This window comes from Rhynchophorus ferrugineus, unplaced genomic scaffold, assembly GCF_030347505.1.
Source record: "Rhynchophorus ferrugineus isolate W39M unplaced genomic scaffold, kcgeb_rfMv2 rfM2, whole genome shotgun sequence".
NCBI lineage: Eukaryota > Metazoa > Arthropoda > Insecta > Coleoptera > Curculionidae > Rhynchophorus > Rhynchophorus ferrugineus.
The window spans coordinates 5,850,837-5,873,228 of record NW_027472581.1 but is presented as its reverse complement, the minus strand read 5'-3'; the positions used below and the strand labels follow the sequence as shown (position 1 = coordinate 5,873,228).

At 34.2% G+C, this 22,392-nt stretch overlaps 2 protein-coding genes across 2 annotated transcripts; one reads left to right on the top strand and one right to left on the bottom strand.

The window, feature by feature from the left end:
• Positions 1–679: 679 nt before the first annotated feature.
• Khc (Kinesin heavy chain) lies at positions 680–16,739 on the bottom strand. Its single transcript, XM_076394736.1, has 16 exons — positions 16,423–16,739; positions 11,399–11,570; positions 8,248–8,391; positions 8,040–8,183; positions 6,517–7,225; positions 6,255–6,450; positions 5,413–5,523; positions 5,238–5,352; positions 4,968–5,175; positions 4,770–4,908; positions 4,559–4,716; positions 4,195–4,296; positions 2,686–2,803; positions 2,358–2,617; positions 2,087–2,289; positions 680–2,029 (listed from the first exon to the last, which is right to left on the bottom strand). Exons 1-16 carry the CDS (start codon positions 16,567–16,569, stop codon positions 2,025–2,027), a joined length of 2,931 nt encoding a protein of 976 aa, XP_076250851.1. The 5' UTR covers positions 16,570–16,739; the 3' UTR covers positions 680–2,024.
• A 261-nt stretch (positions 16,740–17,000) lies between these two features.
• RtcB (RtcB RNA ligase) lies at positions 17,001–20,448 on the top strand. Its single transcript, XM_076394756.1, has 8 exons — positions 17,001–17,303; positions 17,359–17,528; positions 18,130–18,230; positions 18,288–18,466; positions 18,523–18,649; positions 19,215–19,558; positions 19,755–19,919; positions 19,978–20,448. Exons 1-8 carry the CDS (start codon positions 17,097–17,099, stop codon positions 20,203–20,205), a joined length of 1,521 nt encoding a protein of 506 aa, XP_076250871.1. The 5' UTR covers positions 17,001–17,096; the 3' UTR covers positions 20,206–20,448.
• Positions 20,449–22,392: the final 1,944 nt, after the last annotated feature.

Genomic DNA, 22,392 nt, shown 5'->3' with positions numbered 1-22,392 from the left:
ATAAGTGTTCCCTAGAATACTTGTATCTATTCCCGAATAATTAATATCGTACTGGCTAGATTCAACTAGTATTTAAGGAATAAAAACGTCTAAAAAATTAAAATATAATATTGCTTTATAATAAAAGTAATCTAAATGTAAAAGTTTTTTTAGAGGCTACATATTTTCATGTATGAAAAAAGCTTTTTCAAAACGTTTTCTGTATTAAAAAGCCAAGTTTACAGTATGTTTGCTATACATTCATATTTATATAAGTAAAATAACTTAGATTGGGCTACTAAATTTGTAACAAGATGTCTTGACAAAATTAAAATGTGTGGTACGTACTCATCAATAGAAAAATCTAGTTAACCATGCGAAAAAAATGAATGTTTATTAAACGTACAAAACCTGTCTATATTAGATTATTTTGTGAAATAAGTATCTGATATCGAAATAATAACGGGTACATTTATATAGAATATACGACTGAAGATTTCGCACTGAAGTATGAAAAATTCTAATGAAGTTGGAACTCGGTTATATAAAAGCTCGTTCTCCATATATCATTTAGTCAGAATGATGTTATTAAAATTATAACTAGCGTATTGTGAATTGTAATTACTTTGCACGCCATTTGTCAAAATGTGACAACCGTTAGGACACTGGATAACTATAAGGAATATAGAAAACAATCAGGTTTGTTTTGACAATTTATTAGAATATAATTTTCAATAAAATAAATAAATTGCGTCATCGACTGTAAGCATCCACTAAAAAATATATATATGTAACTACTACACGTACTCTAACCACTGTATAAAAAACAAATCAATGTTTTATCTCACATTAAACGTTTATCTACAGATTTGAAAGATTGTTTATGAATGGAGGAGGTGAAAGAATGTGCACCAAAAAACATGGAAAAGAAGGAAAGGCAAGGGCGACGGATCGAAAAAAAAATCGTAAATAAACCTAGTTTTTGAAAACTTTATTGCTAGGTTACATCGGTTAGCAACAAAATTTTCAACGCTATCACACTATTTCCTAAATTGCACGGTAATGGATCGGTGCTAGGAAAATATTAGTCCATTTTAAAATATTATTTAATTTTTTTGTAGAGTAGCTCGAGACTTGCGCCAGTCAAGCCAGCACTCTCTTTTTTTTAATAAACCATATTATAAATAAAGTGTATTAAAAAAGCGATTAAACCAAAAACTAATTATATAATACAAATAAGACCCTAAGAATATACAAAGTAATTCGAAAGGTAAAAAAGAGCTTCCTTTTTTACAGAATCAAGGAACGGAGGAATCAACGGCAATGATGATGTGCAACTTAGTTTTTTTTTCACTATTGCCTCGCTTACGAAGAATTAGTACCGTCGGCAAAACAAGTTTGATTTAATTATAACAAAGTGTCACGGCGAACAACTAATAAATTAGGTTAAAAAAAGCGGCGACATCTCGAACGGAAAGAGGGTGGTTGGATGACGGGGTGGGGTGGGGGGTTTATTTTGGTAATTAACCTGCCGTGACGCGGCGCTATGCAGCTCGAAATTTGAAGTAATACTTATTGAACAATTAAAGCGATCCGTGATTAAAAGCCCGGAAGGCCCGACTACACAGACAAGAATACTTCACGCGTTTACAAGTCTTTATTAAAACTGAAGTTTGACCGACCTCGCCAGCCATCAGAGGAAACTCACGGGTAAAAAAAAGAGAAACACGGGGAACTCGTCTAGGGTGGGGGGGCGGTAGTGCGCCGGTCAGATCAAACCTCGGAAAATAAGACCTGGAAAAACAGACACCGAGTTGTTCTTAGGAATAAATTCGCCATAATTATCTTATTATCATTGTGACTTGAGTTTTAAGTGCACCTTAATTCCTAGAAATAACTAAGCTGTAAGCACATTTAGGAGAGGCCGCGACCAAACTCCTCGATTAATAGGGAAACAGTATCAGCAATATTTTATTGTATTTTTCTTTTTTGGTATTAACTTGTTCTAGTAGTGGGAGCACCCTGTTTGGTTAATGAATTTCTGTTTAATCTGCAACACAAAGGCTCTATTAGCGACAATGAACATTGAACGTCCGCGTCCGCTTACCTTTATCCGCTACGTAGATATATCTGCTCTTTTGCGGTTCGCCCGCGGGATTGTTTCCCGGAGATCGAGCGACTCCGCTTCCGGCCACGAGGGTGTGGTACTGACCTGATCGGATGGGCTTGGCGATGGTCGGCACCGGTCCGCGTCTGGTTAAGTTCTTTTGACGTACCGCCTCTTTGATACGGTCGACCTCGTATTGATATCTGCCACAGAAAAAAGCACAACATTAAACCTCCGTCTGCCCTCGACTGCGACTCTCTCTCGTCCTCACCTCTTGCGATCCCGCATCGCTCCCTCCTTGGCCTCCTTCAGGGCCGTCTCCAGAGCCTTCACTCTCTCCATGGTCACCCTCAATCTCTTCTCCAGCTTGGGCAGTTCGCACCGGAGATCGGCGTTGTCGCGAACCAACTGTTTGTGCACTTTCGTCAGCTGATCCAGGTTGTTCTCCAAGAAGGAGATCTTTTGCTTCTGGGCCAGCGAACCTCCATCTTCCTCGTTATCCTCGTTGGCCATGTTTCTCTTCATCCTGGCCTGTGGACAACAACACGGTTAAAAGAGATGGCTAGAGCCGAGCGAACCGCGACGCGGTCTACGTGTACCTGAAGATCTTGGACGAATAGCTTTCGTAGGTTGTGCAACGTCTGGAGCTCCTTGGCCACGGTGTCCTCGAGACCCCTGAGATCCTTGCGGGCCTGTTCGCGTCTCTCGTTCGTCGCTCTGAAGAATTAAGGCTTCGGTGAGTCGGCGATTTAGCGGACGGAACAAAGGCGAAGCCACACCACACGGCAGAAAATTTATTAAGATCGATATATGACAAAATATTACTGATACCACTTCCCAAATTGAACGGACGACCACTAGCGACCTGACTTTTACATTTTTAAGGCATCATTTTGATACTTGAGACGCACACACCGAACGAAATATTCTAATTATCACATAAAATTAATGCATTATTATTATCAACATCGTCATTATTATCAGAATTGGTATTATTGCGTCGTTTCCGGTTGGTTAGCAAGCAGACTCGCCCTTCGACTAGAATGAGATCAGTTCGAATTAACAATTATCGTAGGAGGCCAAGCCATCACTAACCAACACTAAAAATAAGCAATAATCTCTTAAAACGTAAAAAAATAGTTGCCTCAAAAATATGAATTTCATACTATTTACGTGAGTTAATAATCTTCGATATACAATTTTACATTCTTTACATTTCACTAGTTAGTCATTTCCAAAGACCAGAACGGAGTGAATTCTACCGATGCCGAATGATAGTAGGCCGTTGTGTTACATTCGGAATACGATCGGGCTGGTCTTTAAAAACGCCGGATTTAATAACATCTTAATTCTACTGGTAACGGTCGAATAAAATAAAATCGAAAATAAACGGGACTGCTCGTGTGATGTGACGACCCGATAAATAATAAAAATAAAAGGAATAGAGGGATATAGACTATAACAGAGGAGAGGGGGTAGGGCAAGGTAGACCCGGTTACTTATGCCTAAATTTATGTTACAGTTTGATTTAAATGCATCAAATAATACCACCGAACCTGTAAAGATATCACATTTTTGCTTTAAGTAGAAATTAATTTTAAAGGCTAATCAATTGAACCTGTTCTTCTGCGAGACTGAAAAGGAAAACATCTTCGTGCGTTATTCGAGAATGAGTGACATGGGAAACAAAACGATGGCGAGAATTAAAACAACCATCATGATAAAATCGCACCATCGAGAAAGTAGTTCAGTAAATGATGAGGTACTGTGGACACTTGTGAGTGACCAAAAGTAACGTGAGGGATACGATAAGATGTAAATGAAAGGTGTGAATATGAAAAATAGACATGGCGCAGATGCTCTTGCGCTGTTTCGCGTTCTCCGATTTCGTCACTTGATTCAGCGACTCCTTTTCCATCTTTGACTTGATCGTTTTCCGAGAAGCGTCCATGTTTCTGGCGTTTTTGGTCGACTTGTTGACCAGCTCGTTTCGGAACTCTTCCCACATGGGCGAGTTCCTTAGATACGACGATTTGTTGGAATCGATATGAGGAACGGGATGAGATAAAGGAGTATTAGTAAAATCTTCTTGACAATTTGGTACTGACATGAGTTCTTGGAGCTTGTGCGACTTCTCAGATTCTTCAGTCCTAATCTTCTCGTAATCTGCTTGCAGCTGCTGTTGGGCAAGGGTCAATTTCTGGTTGGAGCTGAAAAGGAAAACGACGTGAATGAGAATTTTATCCTGAGCTTTAACAATTCTTTTTAAGTCACTAGACATTAGTAGATACTACTAAGACGTCTTAGTTAACTGAAACGAAAGTATCAATTTGCATCGTGACAAAGAATTTGTTTTCAATAAAATGTCTATAAACCCGATTATATCCCGGGACGAATCTTCTTGATATAATCCAACAAAATTAAAATAACAAATCGTTAAACCTTTAAAAAAGAAACATATTTATAACTTACTCTTTAATGTCGTTAATTAACTGCTGCTTCTCAGCGATCTCATCTCTGAGAGCTGCAACTTGTTTCTGGTGAGCGTCGCGCAACTGATCCATCTGTTGCTCTAAGGCAACACGGAGTTCATTTGCTTCCTTCTTTTCGCTCTCCGACGCGGAAGATACCTAAAAAAATCACACGTATAATTTAAAAAAACTACAAAAAGAAAGATACTAACTTGTTCCGCGGCCTTTAATTTAGCACATTCCTCTCTAAGAGCATCCACACTTTCCTCCAGCATTCTCTTCTTATTTTCAGCTTCTCTCATCGATTCCTGCAGACTTTTCATTCTGGCTTCATGTTGAGATATTAGTAACCTATAAAAAATATCGACGATAACAAGGAATAATATAATGTCTACGTCCGAAAAATGTACCTGCACTCTCCCAGCTCCTTTTCATACTCTGTTACTTTACGATTACTGTCTTGTTCCCGATTTTCAATATCCTGCAGTCTTTGAGTCAGGTTGGTAACCTCACTCTTCATTCTGGAAATGTAGAGACGGGCAACGGTAAACTCCTCTTCCAATTTCGCCGCGTCGTTCGAGATTTTCAATTCGCTGCCTTCGCTTCCCAAGGTGGTACCTAGATGACGTATGAAAATTAACAATAATATACAGTATAGCTGATAAAATTCATTAACTAACCAATTTCTCCCAATTCCTTTAAGAGGTTGGTTAACATTTCGGCGATCCTCTTTTTCTGGTGGCTACTCATATCTTTCAATTGTTGCAATTCTGTTGTGGTACTATTGAGAGACGCCTGATAGGAAATCAAAACATGTTTTATTTTGTTTTAAGTCAGCTTCGGTTATCCCAATACCTGTTTAACCATAAGTTCTTCGGACAAAGATTCCATTTCTTTGTTTTTAGCGTCTACCTCTTGAGATTTTTGGTCGTAGTTCACCGCTAATTCTTCCAAAGCTTGTAATACCTGTAAGATATTAACAAATAAGATCTTTTCATGATATCCATAGTCTAGGGATGGTGTTTTAGTCATGAAAATAAAGAGAAGTATTGCCTTACTAGAGTACTAAAATTATGGTTCCATTTTCTACCATAAAAGTGGTCTTTTTTGAATTAATTGCATACTTCACCACCAATTCTACCATTTAAGACGGAAAATGTAATTGGATGGTGAAGCTTTTTGACAGCTTATCGCATGATTGGACCCCGCTCCTATTTGAAACTTTACGAGACAAGATAAGAATTTCGAATAATCTTCTTAATATGTGTTATGTAGACAAGGAAACAAATCTTAAGAAAACACTAAATTATATAAAACGTTATTTTTTTGATGATTATAAAATATACATACATTCACAATACTTGATGATTAATCTTTTTGAAAATAGCAATTTGTTTATTGTTAGTAATTGCAAGGTCAAATGCGATTTAGTGCAAATAAATTCAAATCTCTCGCTTAGACACTAATTTAGATATTCCTCTTTACCGTAGAAAAGGATATACTTTATGTATAAACTTTTACAATTGCCACTCTGTATATTTTGTTTCTTTCCACATATTTCTATTCAAACAGACAAAATCAAATAAGAATGTTATTTAAATTTTATAATATTTGAATGGATTTATAAAATCGACATTTTCACGGTTATGGGACAATTCTTCAATTAATCAACTACCAAATCATTAGATGCTGCTTACCTCTTTAACTTCTTCTTTAGCGCTCTCATTCTCCTGTTGAATCCTATTCATCTCACTCTGTAAAGCTTCATAGTCTCTTCTTGTGCTGGCAATTAATTCATCTTGTTCCAACATCTGTTCTTTAAGTTTCTCGACGTATTGGCTCTGTTGGTTGATTTCTTCATCCTTTTCGTCCAACTGTTGATATAATCGTTCTCTATAAAAACAAAACAATCCACGTCAAATACGACGCTGCCACATTGATTTTAGCATGAATAGCCACCTTTCTAATTCCAACTTTTGTCGTTCTTCCAATCCCAAAGTGGAGCCAATCATCAAGGCTGGGGTAGCTGGCATGGGACCAGCAGGAGGTTCGACAACACTTTCTTCCATGCCGGTTACTGGGGTGATCGCTTCGTTGATATCATTAAGATTAACCTGCTCTTCTGCCTTCACGGTTTCTCCCGCTCGCCATCTGCTCAATTCCTGTTCCAAAATCTCCACTTTGCCCTTGAGTCGAGCCACCTTCTCCTTTTCCTTTTCGTACCTCCTCTTCCATTCTTCCGCCGTCAATTCTTCATTAACAGTTACTACGTTCTTCACGGTCTTCGCTCTCTTGCCAAATTCTAATGTGGATTTAGTTTCAGCCTCGTTAAAGCTAGCCGGAGAACAACAAATTACGATTGTAGTTCGGGCATTGCCTCCCAAAGATTCCTGAAGGATACGCGTAAGCTTCGAATCTCTGTAGGGTATGTGGGTTTTGTTGCCGTCCGCTAAAGCGCTGATTACGTTACCCAATGCTGATAGAGACTTGTTGATGTTTTTTGCTTCGTCCAAGACGGTACCTTCTGCCCCGGTTTTCGATACTTTTTCCGAACCAGCCAGATCTACCAAGTATAGTTTACCCGACAACTTCTTTTGATTTTCTAGATTCTCTTGTTTTACGTTTATTAAGAACACAGAGTGCGATCTGGATGAATGTTCGTTCATGTCTGGAATAAATGAAGTTATTTTAGAAACAACGGTACAATCTCTATATATTAATCTGCTTAGCGAAAATCCCTTTTCCCTTTTTGATTCCTTAAAAAAACAGGGGCACTTGGAGGCGTAAAATTTGGCACGGTTAAAGCTCAAGAATTTTTAGCTAAGAGTTTAGCTCGCCGACAATAATGTACCAGAATCGAAACCGCTGGAGCTAAAGGTTTTAAAAAATATATAATAAAATAAAGGATTGTCTTAGTTTAAAATTGAGTGTTGTTTTTTTAACTCTTGAAACGATATTAAAACAGAAAGCAAGTGGTTAGCAGATTATTAAACGAACTTAATTTTAAACACTGTTAATTAAGATTTTGTGTTACTTTCAGCTATTCCCTTCCCTTACTGTTGGAATTATTAGAGTTATGGCATGTTTGGATAAAAATGATTAAGAATGACATGGTCACGTAAAGTTATATTTTACATTTCATGTAGAGAAAACAAATTAATGTGCCCCTTTTATAATGAAGCTGTGCTGTGCTTTTTATATAGCTGTGAAAAAAAAATCCGATATATGTGAAAATTTCATCTCAAAATAGATTAACAATATTCGAAAATAACAAGAATCGTCTGTTTTCTTTGATTTTGATGCTTGATGTCTGGTGAAGAAAAAGGAAAAAAGAACAGTCCAATTTTATTTAAAAATTCAGGAAAAGAAATTATTCTTTTAATCAGCCTGGTGTATTTATTGTTTTTGTTATATAAATACTAATGTAGTTGAATTTCAACCACAAGGCGGTTCCTAGTAATAAATGATAGAGAAAACCTTACTTGTTACAGCTATGTGTCTGTTAGATTTGCCTTCTTCAATAGATTCAAATACCTCTTCAGGGCTGGACACGAACCGTTCGGTAGCACCTTTTACATAGGGGACCCTATTTTTATCTTCGTGAACGCTAAGATTGACTTTAGAGACTGAAACAGAACAGGCAAACTATTAATTATCTTTATTAGGCCATATTTAAAGGTTAGTACTTACCATCTAACAGATCCCTAATTTTGTCCATGTAGATTTCAAAATAGGACACTTTTATGTGAAATTCCAAGTTCTCTTCCATACCGTAAATATGGTTAAATATGTCATTAACGATGCGGGGTATAATACCCTGCTTGTGAGGATCACCTACAACATAGAATTTGACTTAAAACTCTGTGTTTAAGCAAACCTTAAAGAATATCCAAAAAACTACAGTGATTTCTAATTGATGTTAGGTTGGTTGTTCAATAAGATAATCACCATGAACTTTTAGTTCATGTAGTAGTTTAGAAGTTACTGCAAATCTGTGAGTTATACATTCACAGATGCTATGAAACAACAATCGCAACTAATTATGATGAAGATGGGATCCAGTAGAAGATTCATGATATTGATATTTTATATTATTTAAATTGAAACTGAAAATAAGACTTTTTTAAGATTTGTTTCAAACGTCAACTTTAAAAAAAAAAGAATTGTTTATATAAGTAGAATTTAATCAACTAATTTCTGCGGTGTCCAAGTTTTCTTTTCTCGCTGTATAAAGATGACTGATATTTCAGGTCATTTTCTTTTTACAGTAAATATATTTTTTCTTGTAAATCATTTTTGTACAGTTCATTTTAAAGCTTTTTGGTATAGATTGATAATTTTAGTAGAAACACCTTATCAATTCACTCTTTTGGAAAATCAGACCCAAAGATACCCATTTACTGGATGTTTGACAGTCCGCTGCCACCCAAAGGTTTATAAATTTTTTAAGAAAGGGAAGTTTTTCCCTCTCAACGCTGAAGTTTTCTATAAAATTTGAACAAAAAATATGCATCCTTTCCGATTCCTTGGTTTATTCTCTTGTTATGATTGAGGATAATGGTGATAGACTCAATCAATAATAATGAATCATGAAGTAATGTTTTATTAAAGTAATATCTTCGGGTAATCAGAGTTTAAAATGAACTCTACATTTTTATAAACTTCATTTGGCAGTATATTCGACGTCATTTATGATATGTATTGGCTGTTTTGTGGACTATATTTTAACTATATTTAGGCGTTATATTTTAACCAAAAAAATGTTCTATTAAGCCTACAAATTAATTTAAAAGTTTATTCCATTTACTTTCGAAGTACTGAACATCTTTGTTCACCTGTTTAAGAATTAATTATTTTTCTAAAAGTCATTTTTATTCTTCACGCTCTGCAGTATTGTAGTTGCAGTCAATTACTTAGCCGCAACGCAAAAGTAAAATATCTTGTCTTCAAGTCTGACAGGAAGGTTCTAGCTTGAATTAATTATTTTCAAAAAAATTCAACTTTTCGATATGGATCTTCAAAGTAAATAATGTGCAAGAAAATGTGTAACGTCTAAATGACTATATGATATAGGTATAATTTTATCATGACCCCAAGAGAGGCTTAAGAGAGTTAAATAGTAATTTAAATATAAGTTCTTAATTGAAACCATATAGGCTGCGAATCAGATACAGATATTTTAGAAACAGTTCAATATGTTGCTTATGATGTAGCTTGAAATATCGGATTAAGAAAATATGTCCCCAAATTTTAAATGGGAATCGACAAAAGTTGCCACTAAATCAGCTAGAGGGAAATCAAACAGTTTAAAATCGGTAGCAAACACATTAGAAATTTGACAATTATTTAAAAAATTATGTTAAATCAATCAAATGGAGAAATTTCCATCTTGAATTGAAATAGAAAACATGTTTATTTAGATCTAAAGTGTAAAAATAGAAAATAAGTTTTCACTTAGCATTTTGCACTATTATCGTATATACAATGTATTTAATACAGTAGTTCAAATTTATAGAGGAGGTTATGGCACAATATGTGTGCGGAAAGAACAATGCTAATTTGGCACGACAACATTTCGAAATCGTATGCCAGTCAAGAGTAAACTACAATGCTTTATAATTTACAAGACTTGAAACGTACAGTGACACTTATTGGTCATGGCTATTTGGCTTCAGTGTCAACCAGGATGATTCTCCTGCAATAATCCATGACTTTGTGCGCTAGTAGTTGTAGCAGATCCAACTTTAATTTTCAGTTACAATACGCCACAGAAAACTATTATTTTTTGTCTGACAATCAGTGAAACCACAATATTAAAACGGTTAGAAATTGCATTTTCAGTCAGTTCATATGGTAGCGATTATCCTGCCTTTTGAATGTTTCCCATCGCACATAAACGCCTGGAAACTGTTGATGTATCAACTACTAAGCTGCCTGAAACATCTTTACAGTTTGAGCTGGATTTTCGTCCAATAAGTCTTGCAAATTGTAGTTGAAACCAAAACTGACAATTGGGATATGATGGAGCAGTAACACAATAAGTTTCAAAGAGTATTTGATGGGTTTGTAATGAACGTCAAAAACGAGTCAATTTTGTCGTCAAACAATTTTGAGTGTTCTAAAATTGGCATCTATATACACTGAATTAACTCAACAATGCCGATATCAAAATCATCGAATTTAATGGTTTGGTTAGATTGTTAACAGTTGTTTACACTGATACTTATCATATTTGCTAATGCATATCGTTGAACAAAATACATGCATGCACCTAATATTTGTTATCACACAAAATGTAAAAATAAAAAGTCCAGTATATTCTTATATGCAGTAATATTAATGTGGTAATGAAAAATCTTTCAATTTGTTAAATTACGTAATATGTTTACGATTTTATACAAAATTTTTGAAATATATGCTAAGAATATCAAATAGCAATAATTTATTTTTCTTTATTATTCAATTTTCCGTTATGACCATTTGGCGACTAGTTGATATTACTAGGGAAGCTTAAACTTCTAAAGGATACATTTATATATGAAATATTATTTTCTATGTTTTCTATGTTTCATGATGCAAAACAAATTTATAGTCCTATCTTTTACCGAATATAAAATTTATTGAATAAGCTACTATAGAGATAATACTGAACAAAATAAAATTAAAAGTGACTACAATCTAATTATAATTCTATGAATTATCAAACTGCTTATATACCGATTGTAAAAAAACAGACAACAAACACATTTGTTGACATATTTTTTACAATATATATATCATATAATTTAGATACGCAATACATGTTCAAAGCACTTAATTAGGAAAAAATACATATATTTACCTATGACACCTTCCATTGTGTGCGTCTTTCCGGAGGAGGTTTGTCCGTAGGCGAATATAGTACCATTGTACCCCGCCAAAACATCGGACACGATGCTTTTTGCAGCTTCATTGTAAACCTTTTCTTGGGTTGCGTTTGGCTTAAATACTTTGTCGAAAAGGTACACCTTTCCCTAAAAATGGAAACAAACCGCGTATCGATTATTGCAATTAAGGCGTAGATCGACAGATAGGTGATTTTATTTTGCCAAGAGAAGTTCGAGTCGACTATATACACAAAGTATTTGTTGTTATGTCGCCATTGTTATTGCATTTAAGGTAAATATTATTGTTTTCTAAAGGATATTAATTCTGCTCTGTGGCAGATACGGGTTTTAAGAAGAAACTTCAGATAACTTTAAGAATGATAAACTTCAGGAATGGACTGACCGGATGATTATGGACCTAAATATGGAATACCAATGCTTAACCAAGATGCAAATACTAAGTGAAGTTTTAAAAGTAAGTCTCTTATTAAAATTTAGAAGTACGAAGTGTGTGAGAGAAAACAGAAAATTATAACAGAATTATATGTACTTTTATGATTCTGCTATTACGTTATATTATCTAAATGTTGTTTAAAAGTACGAGAAATCTGTTTTAATTCGTTTGAGTACGAAGCTATCTCTGGACTTTTTTATTTAATGGCAAAAGTATGTACAAAACCAAATTTAACGAATATTGTTATTCAGTAGTTAATGGTGATTTTTTTTAAAATTATTAATTGTGGACAACATACTGAGCAAAGGCAATGTAATAACAAAGATAATAATTAGGTGTTGCTTGTTATGGTGGATGAAAAAATAAATAGGATTGCAAAAAGCAGAAATGAAAAATTTTGCTACATAGCAAAGGCTACATATCATATGGATGGAGTCCAATTAAGTACTTAATAATATATAAAGAAAAGAAGGTTTCGTAAACAAAATTATAACAAATATTGTATTTTAAGCATATTTTGGACAAATTAAGGACTGGCAGGAGCTCTGCTTGGTAATATTAAGAATTCCGTCGTTTATAGTTTATCTTTTCTTGTACTATTTTGTATTACATATTTTGATTATAAATAGTAGGCAGTAATGGATAAATCATCTCAATCATCATTTGTGAATAACGAGGATCCAATATCAGCCACAAGAAACCTTCTACATTTCATCTTAACAAAGTCGAATTGTGGTTGAAAACGTGGCTGATCTAAATTCTAAATTATCATTAGATAACAAGGTTTTGCTGTATAAGTCAATACTTAGACCCATCTGGACCTATGGTATTGAACTGTGGGGTACTATTAGCAAATCTAACATAGATATCTTCCAGAGGTTCCAGAATAAAGTGTTACGAGGCATCGTCGATGCCCCATATTATGTGTCCAACAAACTGATTCAGCGCGATATCCCCATAGAACCCATAACGAGTGTGATTCGGAGTGTCAGTGCGAAGTACTCTGAAAGACTATTAGTGCATCTCAACGCACTCGCCAACAGTTAAATGTGCGCGATGACAGTGAAGTGCGTAGGATCAAACGCTAACTACCATACGAATTGATTATATATATTCCAATACTGTTATATGAATGAAACACGAGCTAATTTAGACAATGTGAAAAGACTACATTTATTGACTCATAAAGGCTTATATAATATTCAGCAAGCAAACCAATTGAATTCCACAGGTACAAAACATAAAAGTGATGATACAAGTATGGAAGCATGAACAAATGAAGTCAAAAATACAGCATGTATGTTATATAGTAGTACCTTAGTTTTTGGGTATCTGTCCTATCTTAATCCTCCTAAATCCTCTCTAAATAATAAACAATAAGCTTAATTAAATTTGAACTTGAGTTTTAAGTGACATATTCGGTCAATTGTCAATACCCCTAACCCTCAAAAGATGCGTGTATAAATTTGACAGCTGTCGGATCATTAGTTTGTGAATTATAGCATTTTGTGTGAAGCAACATTTGTTATTGTGAAAAAAATGGATAAAAAGGAATTTCGCGTGTTGATAAAATATCGCTTTTTGAAGGGAAAAATACAATTGAAGCAAAAACTTGGGTTGATGCCGAGTTTCCGGACAATGCCCCAGAAAATCAACCATCAAGAATTGGTATGCTAAGTTTAGATGTGGTCAAATGAGCACCGAAGACGGTGAACGCAGTGGACGCCCAAAAGAGGTTGTTACCGACAAAAACCGAATCGGAGTGGTGTCTGAAGATGATCAAGCGTAATAAACCCGAGTTTTTGCGTCGATATGTGACAATGGATGAAACATGGCTTCATCATTTCACTCTGAAGCCCAATCGACTGTCATCCGAGTAGAATGCACACGATCAAACCGCTCCAAAGCGTGGGAAAACGCAACAGTCGGCTGGCAGGGTTATGGCGTTTGTATTTTGGGATGGAATAATTTTCATTGACTACCTTGAAAAAGGAAAGACCATCAACAGCGACTATTACATAGCGTTATTGGACCGTTTGAAGGACGCAATCGCCGAAAAATTACTGCTTCGCCAAGACAATGCACTGTGTCACAAGTCAGTGAAAACAATGGCAAAAATCCATGAATTGGACTTCGAATTGCTTCCTCATCCACCGTATTTTCCAAATCTGGCCACCAGCGACTATAAGAAATTTTCGTCGAAGGAAGAGGTAATCGCCGAAACTGAGGCCTATTTTGAAGCAACGGAGAAATCGTACTACACAAATGGTATCGAAAAGTTGGAGGGTCGCAATAATCAGTGTATCGCCCTTGAAGGGAAGTATGTTGAATAAAAAAATCTAATTCTGCCAAAAAAATGTTTTACCATGGTAGGCTGGGGACTTTTCAATTGACCTGTTATTACACTCTTCAAGTATACGAATAACTTACAAGAACTATAACTTTGGATTGTTATTATAATGTTTATATATAGATAATTATATATTGGCAAAATTATTTTAATATGAAAAATTTTATAAGAGGTTCTTCATATTGTATTTTTTATATTATTGATGCGCTAAAAAATGTTAATTCGAGTCTCAACATAAACATCAGGTTAATATGCGAATTTAAGATTTCAAGTGAAATTGAAAATATAACCTTTTCTATTTGTATTATATTCCTCAAATCTACATATAATTTGCAAGCACTTGCCACGTTGCATATCTAAATCATTGTGCGCATGCGGGGAATCTCCAGAACTAGACTCCTGTACAAAACTTGGTTACAACTTTATATATACATCTATTATGTGACTATATGAAATGAAAGTCGATAACCGATGCACCGGACGATAAATGTCCTTGACCCACAAGAGCATCCGATATTTTCCATTTTCTCTGCTTCCACGTCTACCCACAAGGAATACTTCAAGCGCCAGAGATGCGCCTACCGTGATAGATCACCTCACGTGAGCGACAGGCTTTAATTTGATAGACGGTCGAAAACAATCGACAAAACAGCATCGTCTCAACGGACAAGACATTGCGCCTGTGCTATCCTTTTAATAAAACAAAACAATTCCGAACGTGCAATTAACAGGAACGTGTGGTCGTTTTAAAGACCATGAATCATCGTCTCTCCGTAGGCATTCACTTCCTTCGAATCGCCCGGCTACTGGCAAAGAAATATTGCGAAGACAGAGAAAAAGCGAGTCGAGAAACTTTTTTCGCCGCTCTTGGACAATCGCCGCGTTTCGGGCGAAAGGAAATCGGCGGCGGAATGACGGCATTTTCGAAAAATAACCAACCAACACGTGCGAAACGTTCGCGAGAGCGACGTTGCCGTCTGGTCTTCAGGGAAGGATTATTTTCGGACGTTACACGGACCCGGATGATTTTCACCGTTTTAACATACTTAAATGTGTTTCAACATCACGTTTTCGCTTTGAGGTACAATTCTCCATCGGGCGTATTTACTTTAAAAAGTATGAAACACTCGATGAGATCATCGCCCGCAAACTACAGCTGGTCTACGCGCACGACGATACAGTTATTAATCGTAATTAGATTAACAGAAGTAATACAGCCTACACCTTTATTTAAAAATAATCCATCATTTAATAGAACACAAGACACGGACCGGGAAAAAGGTCTCGACTATTTTAGCAGATCAATACTGTTTTATTACGAAAGATAAAATATGTGATACGACTAGAGTTAAAAAAATATATCATCGAGAAACGGATTTTAGTATATTAAACCAAACAAAATGTCACAAGTATGTCTAATCAGTTTAATTTCCAAATATTATTTAGGGCTGCTATATCCACTATCGCTCGATAAGAGCTCATACCTTTAATCTAGGCTAATTCTTTATATATTCCCGACAACCCGTGTTCTCGACCTAATTCACACCTTTTGCCCATCTTACAACACCTTATTACACTTTCCTTCATTAAAAACGCGAAATACCAAAACTAATATCGCTATTCGTTGTGGATAGATGAATCTACGAGGAGAAAGAATGTGTCCGCATTACAAATATACCCCGTCCCTGACATAAAACACGGCAAAAATAACAGCACCGTTGTGAATATGGCTTAAACTATACGATTGCGACAGTCACGTCAAATAAAAGGAAATCGATAGAGTGATCAAAACAATGGCAATTTCACGCATGTTAAGGAATAGGACATTGGGAGACAAAACCGAAGGAAAACCGTCTGAAAATCCTCGAATACGCCTGTTCTTACGGTTTTCATGAATAATCTAGCTAGCAGATGATCGGCGGTGCGAAACAAATCCACTCTCACATAGTGACGTAAACGTCGAAACAGATATACCCTGTATCACGAAATCTTCCAGCCCCAACTGCCATTCCCTTCTGTTGGGTTGTCAGTTCCTAATAATTAACTCATAAGAGAGGAAATAGACGTATTTCCATAAATAAACGGATGACTCATAGAAAAGAACAAATATTGACCTCACAAAATATATGGTTTTCTCTTGTAATAAAATCCACCACATCTTGTCAAAATATTATAACAAAGGAATGAACACTTACCCCAATTGAAATGCAATTCTCCTCACCCCCAGAGGGAAACTTTACTATGAACTTGGACCCAGCCTTCTCTTCAGAATCGTTCAAGGGCCGAAATCGACACACCACTTTTATACTGTCCTCAGCCGGTATTTCACGTTCCGCGGACATCTTTCCTACTCGCCACACAAATCAAATTATACTAAAAACTATTACAAAACTGTATTGGCAGGCATTTGTATAAAAGTATGGTATATCCCGATCTCACTGACGTTTCATCTACACAGAGCAGCCAGCCATCTTGGTTGTGTGTGGCTAGCGAATAAAAAAATCGAAAAAGTGACTGCATTGACTAATTTAGCTATGCCATCTGTGGCTATACATCCTCAATTCATCAAGGTAGTTTTCTGCTATAATTCAAAAATTATGTTATCAAAATTTTTATTTTGCATTAACATTATTTTATTCACAAATCTAGTTAAAAGTATTATTTTACACCTTATAATAGTATAAACAACACAGAATATACATTTGGAAAATACAGTATGAAACAAAATGACTTTTATCGAAAAGAAGACCACCAATTGAAAAAGAAGAACAAAGTAACCTCAAATATTTTAGAAAAAAACCGTATCCAGACAAAATAAGCGTTCCTAATTTAATTATTTTTTTAATAAGGCTTTATTGAAATTAGAAAAATGGTAGTACGAAATTATAATCAAGAATTAGAATTTCTAGAAAAAATTAATCCCTATTGCTGGAGAATAAAAAAGGGATTTCAGCCGAATATGAACGTTGAGGGTGTTTTTTATGTCAATCAAACTCTAGAGAAACTTATGTTAGATGAATTAAAAAATGCTTGTCGGCCAGGGATGGTAGGAGGTTTTCTACCAGGTGTCAAACAAGTATGTTCAAATAATTGTTTTGTTACATAGCGTTTTAATGTGAAAACAATTTTAGATAGCTAATGTAGCAGCTCTTCCTGGCATAGTTGGAAAATCCGTGGGCTTGCCTGATATACATTCTGGATATGGTTTTGCTATAGGCAATATGGCTGCATTTGATATAAATGATCCAAAATCAGTTGTTTCTCCAGGTGGTGTAGGATTTGATATTAACTGTGGAGTTAGGTAATTCATCTAACAGTATGGAATTTATTTTTAATACATCTATGGGAGAGTAAATTAATGAACATATACCAATACATTTTTAAAGTACAATAATATTTTATACATTATATTTTTGATATTGCTGAAAATTGGTTGTTATTGGTCTGATCGTTTGATAATGATTTAGATTATTCTCTATGAGGAATTTTGGTCTAATAACTATTATCTTTAATTCATATCTGAAATATTCTGAAGCTATCATGTATGATTATTTAGTATATATGATTTAATACTGTATACTGTATAAAACAGCCAAACAAAAAATTTAATACTATTAAATTGATTAATGATTTTAATCTTGATAGCAATATTTTATTTTTTTACTGTGCACTGTTTGATTTTAATGATTTTTAATTTTTAGTATAATGCATCAACTGATAGACCTATTTTGATAGTTACAGTAATGTACATCTCAGAATGCATTTATATATATATATATATATATATATATATATATATATATATATATATATATATATATCTATAAATGAGATGTATTTTTTATTTAGAAGCAACATTTTACTCGATTTAAAAGTAAACAGTATTTTATGTTTTCTATTAGGTTATTAAGAACCAACCTTTTTGAACAAGATGTCCTTCCAGTTAAGGAACAATTGGCTCAAAGCTTATTTGATCATATTCCTGTAGGGGTTGGTTCAAAAGGTAGGCAGAATGGGCATGCTGATAGTTATTCTTTAGGTATATGAAGTGATATTTAAGGTATTATTCCAATGAATTCCAAGGACCTAGAAGAAGCTCTTGAAATGGGAATGGATTGGTCTTTAAGAGAGGGTTATATTTGGGCTGAAGACAAAGAACATTGTGAGGAATATGGCAGAATGTTAAATGCAGATCCTTCCAAAGTTAGCATGAGAGCTAAAAAAAGGGGGTTACCACAGGTATTACTTACAAAGGTACGTTAATTGTCAAGAGGATAATAAATTTAATATTTCAGTTGGGAACATTGGGTGCGGGAAATCATTATGCCGAAATTCAAGTGGTCGATGAAATATTCGACAAATGGGCAGCTTGTAAAATGGGAATTGAAGAGGTTGGACAAGTTTGTGTAATGATTCATTCTGGTAAGCAGTATGATCGTATACTAGTAAGTTTTATCTTTTAATTGTTCTATTTATATATTTTACTATTCAATATAACAGCACTGAAATTTATTCAAACTTTCTAATTTATGATCTCCATCGTTGAATTGAGAATCTAATACCCGTTCATTCAACATTTTTTTTTTATTCGAAGGGAGCTAAATCACTCAATGTTTCTATTTTTCTGTTAGATGGACCATTCATAGTTTAATTAACTAATGTTCATCATGATTTTTGGATGTGGGATGATGAAATGGTTTTGATAAATTTATATTGTTTTCGGTAAATAAAGTTATCTCTCATTTACCATTAATCACCAACAATAAAAGACCACAATATTGATAAATTCCTAACTAAATAATCTAAATATCAATACAGTCTAAGTTAGAGTAGATTATTTATCAAAAATGTTTAAATGTTAGGAATATCAAATGAAAAATTAAAACGTCCAGATTGGAATAACTCTTATTGTTCGTATTTAATAGTTCCCATCTCTTTGAAATCAAAATTGGCATATATATATATATATATATATATATTTGTATAGGAAGCAGAGGTTTTGGTCATCAAGTCGCAACTGATGCCCTTGTTCAAATGGAAAAAGCCATGAAACGTGATAATATCGAAACCAACGATAGACAGTTAGCCTGTGCGAGAATTAGTTCTGTAGAAGGTCAAGATTACCTTAAGTCAATGGCCGCCGCCGCCAACTTTGCTTGGGTAAATAGAAGTTCTATGACGTTTTTAAGTCGACAGGCATTCGCAAAACAATTTCATATGGCACCTGATGACCTCGATATGCAAGTGATATACGACGTTTCGCATAATATAGCCAAAGTGGAGGAACATATTGTTGATGGTAAACAAAAAACTCTTCTGGTACATCGAAAGGTTAGTATACTTTTTGGATGAATAATATGAACTGTTAGCTTCCGGATTTGTGGACTTTTAAGATTAAAACTCTGTAAAAAAAACATATTTACAATAATCCTAACTACTCCTAATGCATTAACATTAAATCAACGGGGCTTAAGTCCAGTAGTTCACGTTCGCAGCAAGAATATTTATAGAACGCAATATCTATTAGGGTTCTACTAGAGCTTTTCCTCCACACCATCCTTTAATACCCGTCGATTACCAATTAACGGGACAGCCAGTACTTATTGGAGGTACCATGGGTACGTGTAGTTACGTGCTAACGGGTACGGAACAAGGAATGTCGGAAACCTTCGGTTCAACGTGTCACGGAGCTGTAAGTAATTGCAATCGATGATATATTTGATGATGGTACACGACTACTTGATTTACAGGGAAGAGCATTGTCACGAGCTAAATCTAGGAGAAACATAGAATACACGGAGGTTCTACGTAAGATGGAAGACATGGGAATATCGATAAGAGTGGCCTCGCCAAAATTAGTGATGGAGGAAGCGCCGGAATCTTATAAAAATGTAACCGACGTAGTGAACACTTGCCACGCGGCAGGTATATCGAAGAAGGCGATTAAGTTGAGACCAATCGCTGTAATTAAAGGATAAATGATCACTTACCCTATTTATTTTTTTTTTTAAATCAATTATTTGCATTTTGCATTAAAAAGTCTGATATAGTTAATAACTCGATAATTATACAAAATTTTTGGATCTAAATATATGAAAAACATATTGTCAGATCTTGAAAGAGAAATATTCTTTATGTTAGCATAACCTCTAGATTGATTTTATTTGACTTATACTAAATAAAATACCAAAATTGTAACTGGAATATATGATTTAACAAAACTGCTTTATTTTGATTTGGATTTGGTTTTATATTCCCTGAGTATCGTTTGGCTTTCTTAATGGAGGATTTAATATACGGAAATATTGGATAAAATGAGAAAACTCAATATATACTCATACTTTAATCACAATAGAAGCTGCTCTCCAAAAATAGTGATTCTAGAGGAATATATCATTTCCTGTCATCGCTGGACCCTGGGCTACCTCCAATAGTTGTGTATACGGGCATCCCGGCCTGAATCATAACATAACGTTCGGGAATGATTAGAACTTTAATCACTCGGTTGCTCAATAAGTTTTATCATTGGACAATAGAAGCTGCTCTCCAAAAATAGTGATTCTAGAGGAATATATCATCTTGAACAATAAGTATTTCTTCAACTAATGTAGAACTTCATCAGGTTATTTATATAATCATTTGAGTTCAGTATTTAAAATAATAAAAATACACGTCACATATATTACTACTAGTTTCCAAGTAATTTCGAAGTTCTGAGGTCTGTCTGCTTTTGGTAAATGTTAGTCTAGACTAGTATGAAGCTTTTTGTTTCTTCAGCCACCCATTAAGTCTATTGGTGCGCACTAATGGTAACAGGCGTTCTTATATTCACATTTAATAACTTTACTAACGGTACATACCCTTAAATAGTTGTGGATTTTCTGATATACATAGCAGCGTTAACAATTTTGTTTTGATATATTTGTATTATATTGAAATTGGACCATAATTTCATACTGGCTTTGAAATAGAATAACAATTTCTTGCATAAAGATAGGTAGGATTATAGCCCAAACTCTTCGTTTTTTCTTGACGTGCTCTTTTCATTTGGCTCGTCGTATCGTAAGCATACAGAAGGAAGTATAATCGAGCGACTTGTATGTCACCTTCAGCTATGAAATTATTTCTTAACTTTTGAAAGAATCTATCATCTCTCTACTGCATATCTACCATATACATATATACAAACATACATACATACATATATATATATATATATATATATATATATATATATATATATATAAAATATTTATTATATTATACATATAACACATGTATTGGTCCAGGAGGAATATTTATATCTATATTCCAGGTAGATATTCTAATGGTTGATGTATATTTTTTGCTTTTGGCGGCTCCCTTATTGACTTAAAGTGTTTCAGCAGTTTTTAATTTTGTTTCCCTCGTTTATTAATTATTTTTCCTGGATATTATTTCTAAGATTGTTTGTAAAATATTATTTATTTCATCTAATTTAATTTATTATATTTGATTGCTGTTCGCATTTTACTCTTTGTGCATAGTTATGCTATTTTATTATACTTGGACAGTCGTAGGTAGAGTAGGAACATTATTTTTTAATTTTGTTTCCCTCGTTTATTATTTTTTATTATTATTTGTCTTGGATTTGTTGTTAAGATTGTTTGAAACATATTATTTATTTCATCTAATTTAATTTATTATATTTGATTGCTGTTCGCATTTTACTCTTTGTGCATAGTTATGCTATTTTATTATACTTGGACAGTCGTAGGTAGAGTAGGAACATTATTTTTTAATTTTGTTTCCCTCGTTTATTATTTTTTATTATTATTTGTCTTGGATATTGTTTTTAAGATTGTTTGAAATATATTATTTATTTCATCTAATTTAATTTATTATATTTGATTGCTGTTCGCATTTTACTCTTTGTTCATAGTTATGCTATTTTATTATACTTGGACAGTCGTCGTAGGTAGAGTAGGAACATTATTTTTTAATTTTGTTTCCCTCGTTTATTATTTTTTATTATTATTTGTCTTGGATTTGTTGTTAAGATTGTTTGTAAAATATTATTTATTTCATCTAATTTAATTATTATATTTGATTGCTGTTTGCATTTTACTTTTTGTGCATAGTTATGCTATTTTATTATACTTGGACAGTCGTAGGTAGAGTAGGAA

Bases quoted from the DNA above. Each gene is read 5' to 3' on its own strand.
- Khc (XM_076394736.1), bottom strand. From the start codon at position 16,569: ATGTCCGCGGAACGTGAAATACCGGCTGAGGACAGTATAAAAGTGGTG. The intron at 4,297-4,558 runs GTAAGTTATAAA...TTTCCTTTTCAG, and splicing joins TTAATTAACGACATTAAAGA to CTCCAACCAGAAATTGACCC. The intron at 2,290-2,357 runs GTGAGGACGAGA...TTTCTGTGGCAG, and splicing joins GCGATGCGGGATCGCAAGAG to ATATCAATACGAGGTCGACC.
- RtcB (XM_076394756.1), top strand. From the start codon at position 17,097: ATGGTAGTACGAAATTATAATCAAGAATTAGAATTTCTAGAAAAAATT. The intron at 18,467-18,522 runs GTATTACTTACA...TTAATATTTCAG, and splicing joins AAAAAAGGGGGTTACCACAG to TTGGGAACATTGGGTGCGGG. The intron at 19,559-19,754 runs GTTAGTATACTT...AATATCTATTAG, and splicing joins CTCTTCTGGTACATCGAAAG to GGTTCTACTAGAGCTTTTCC.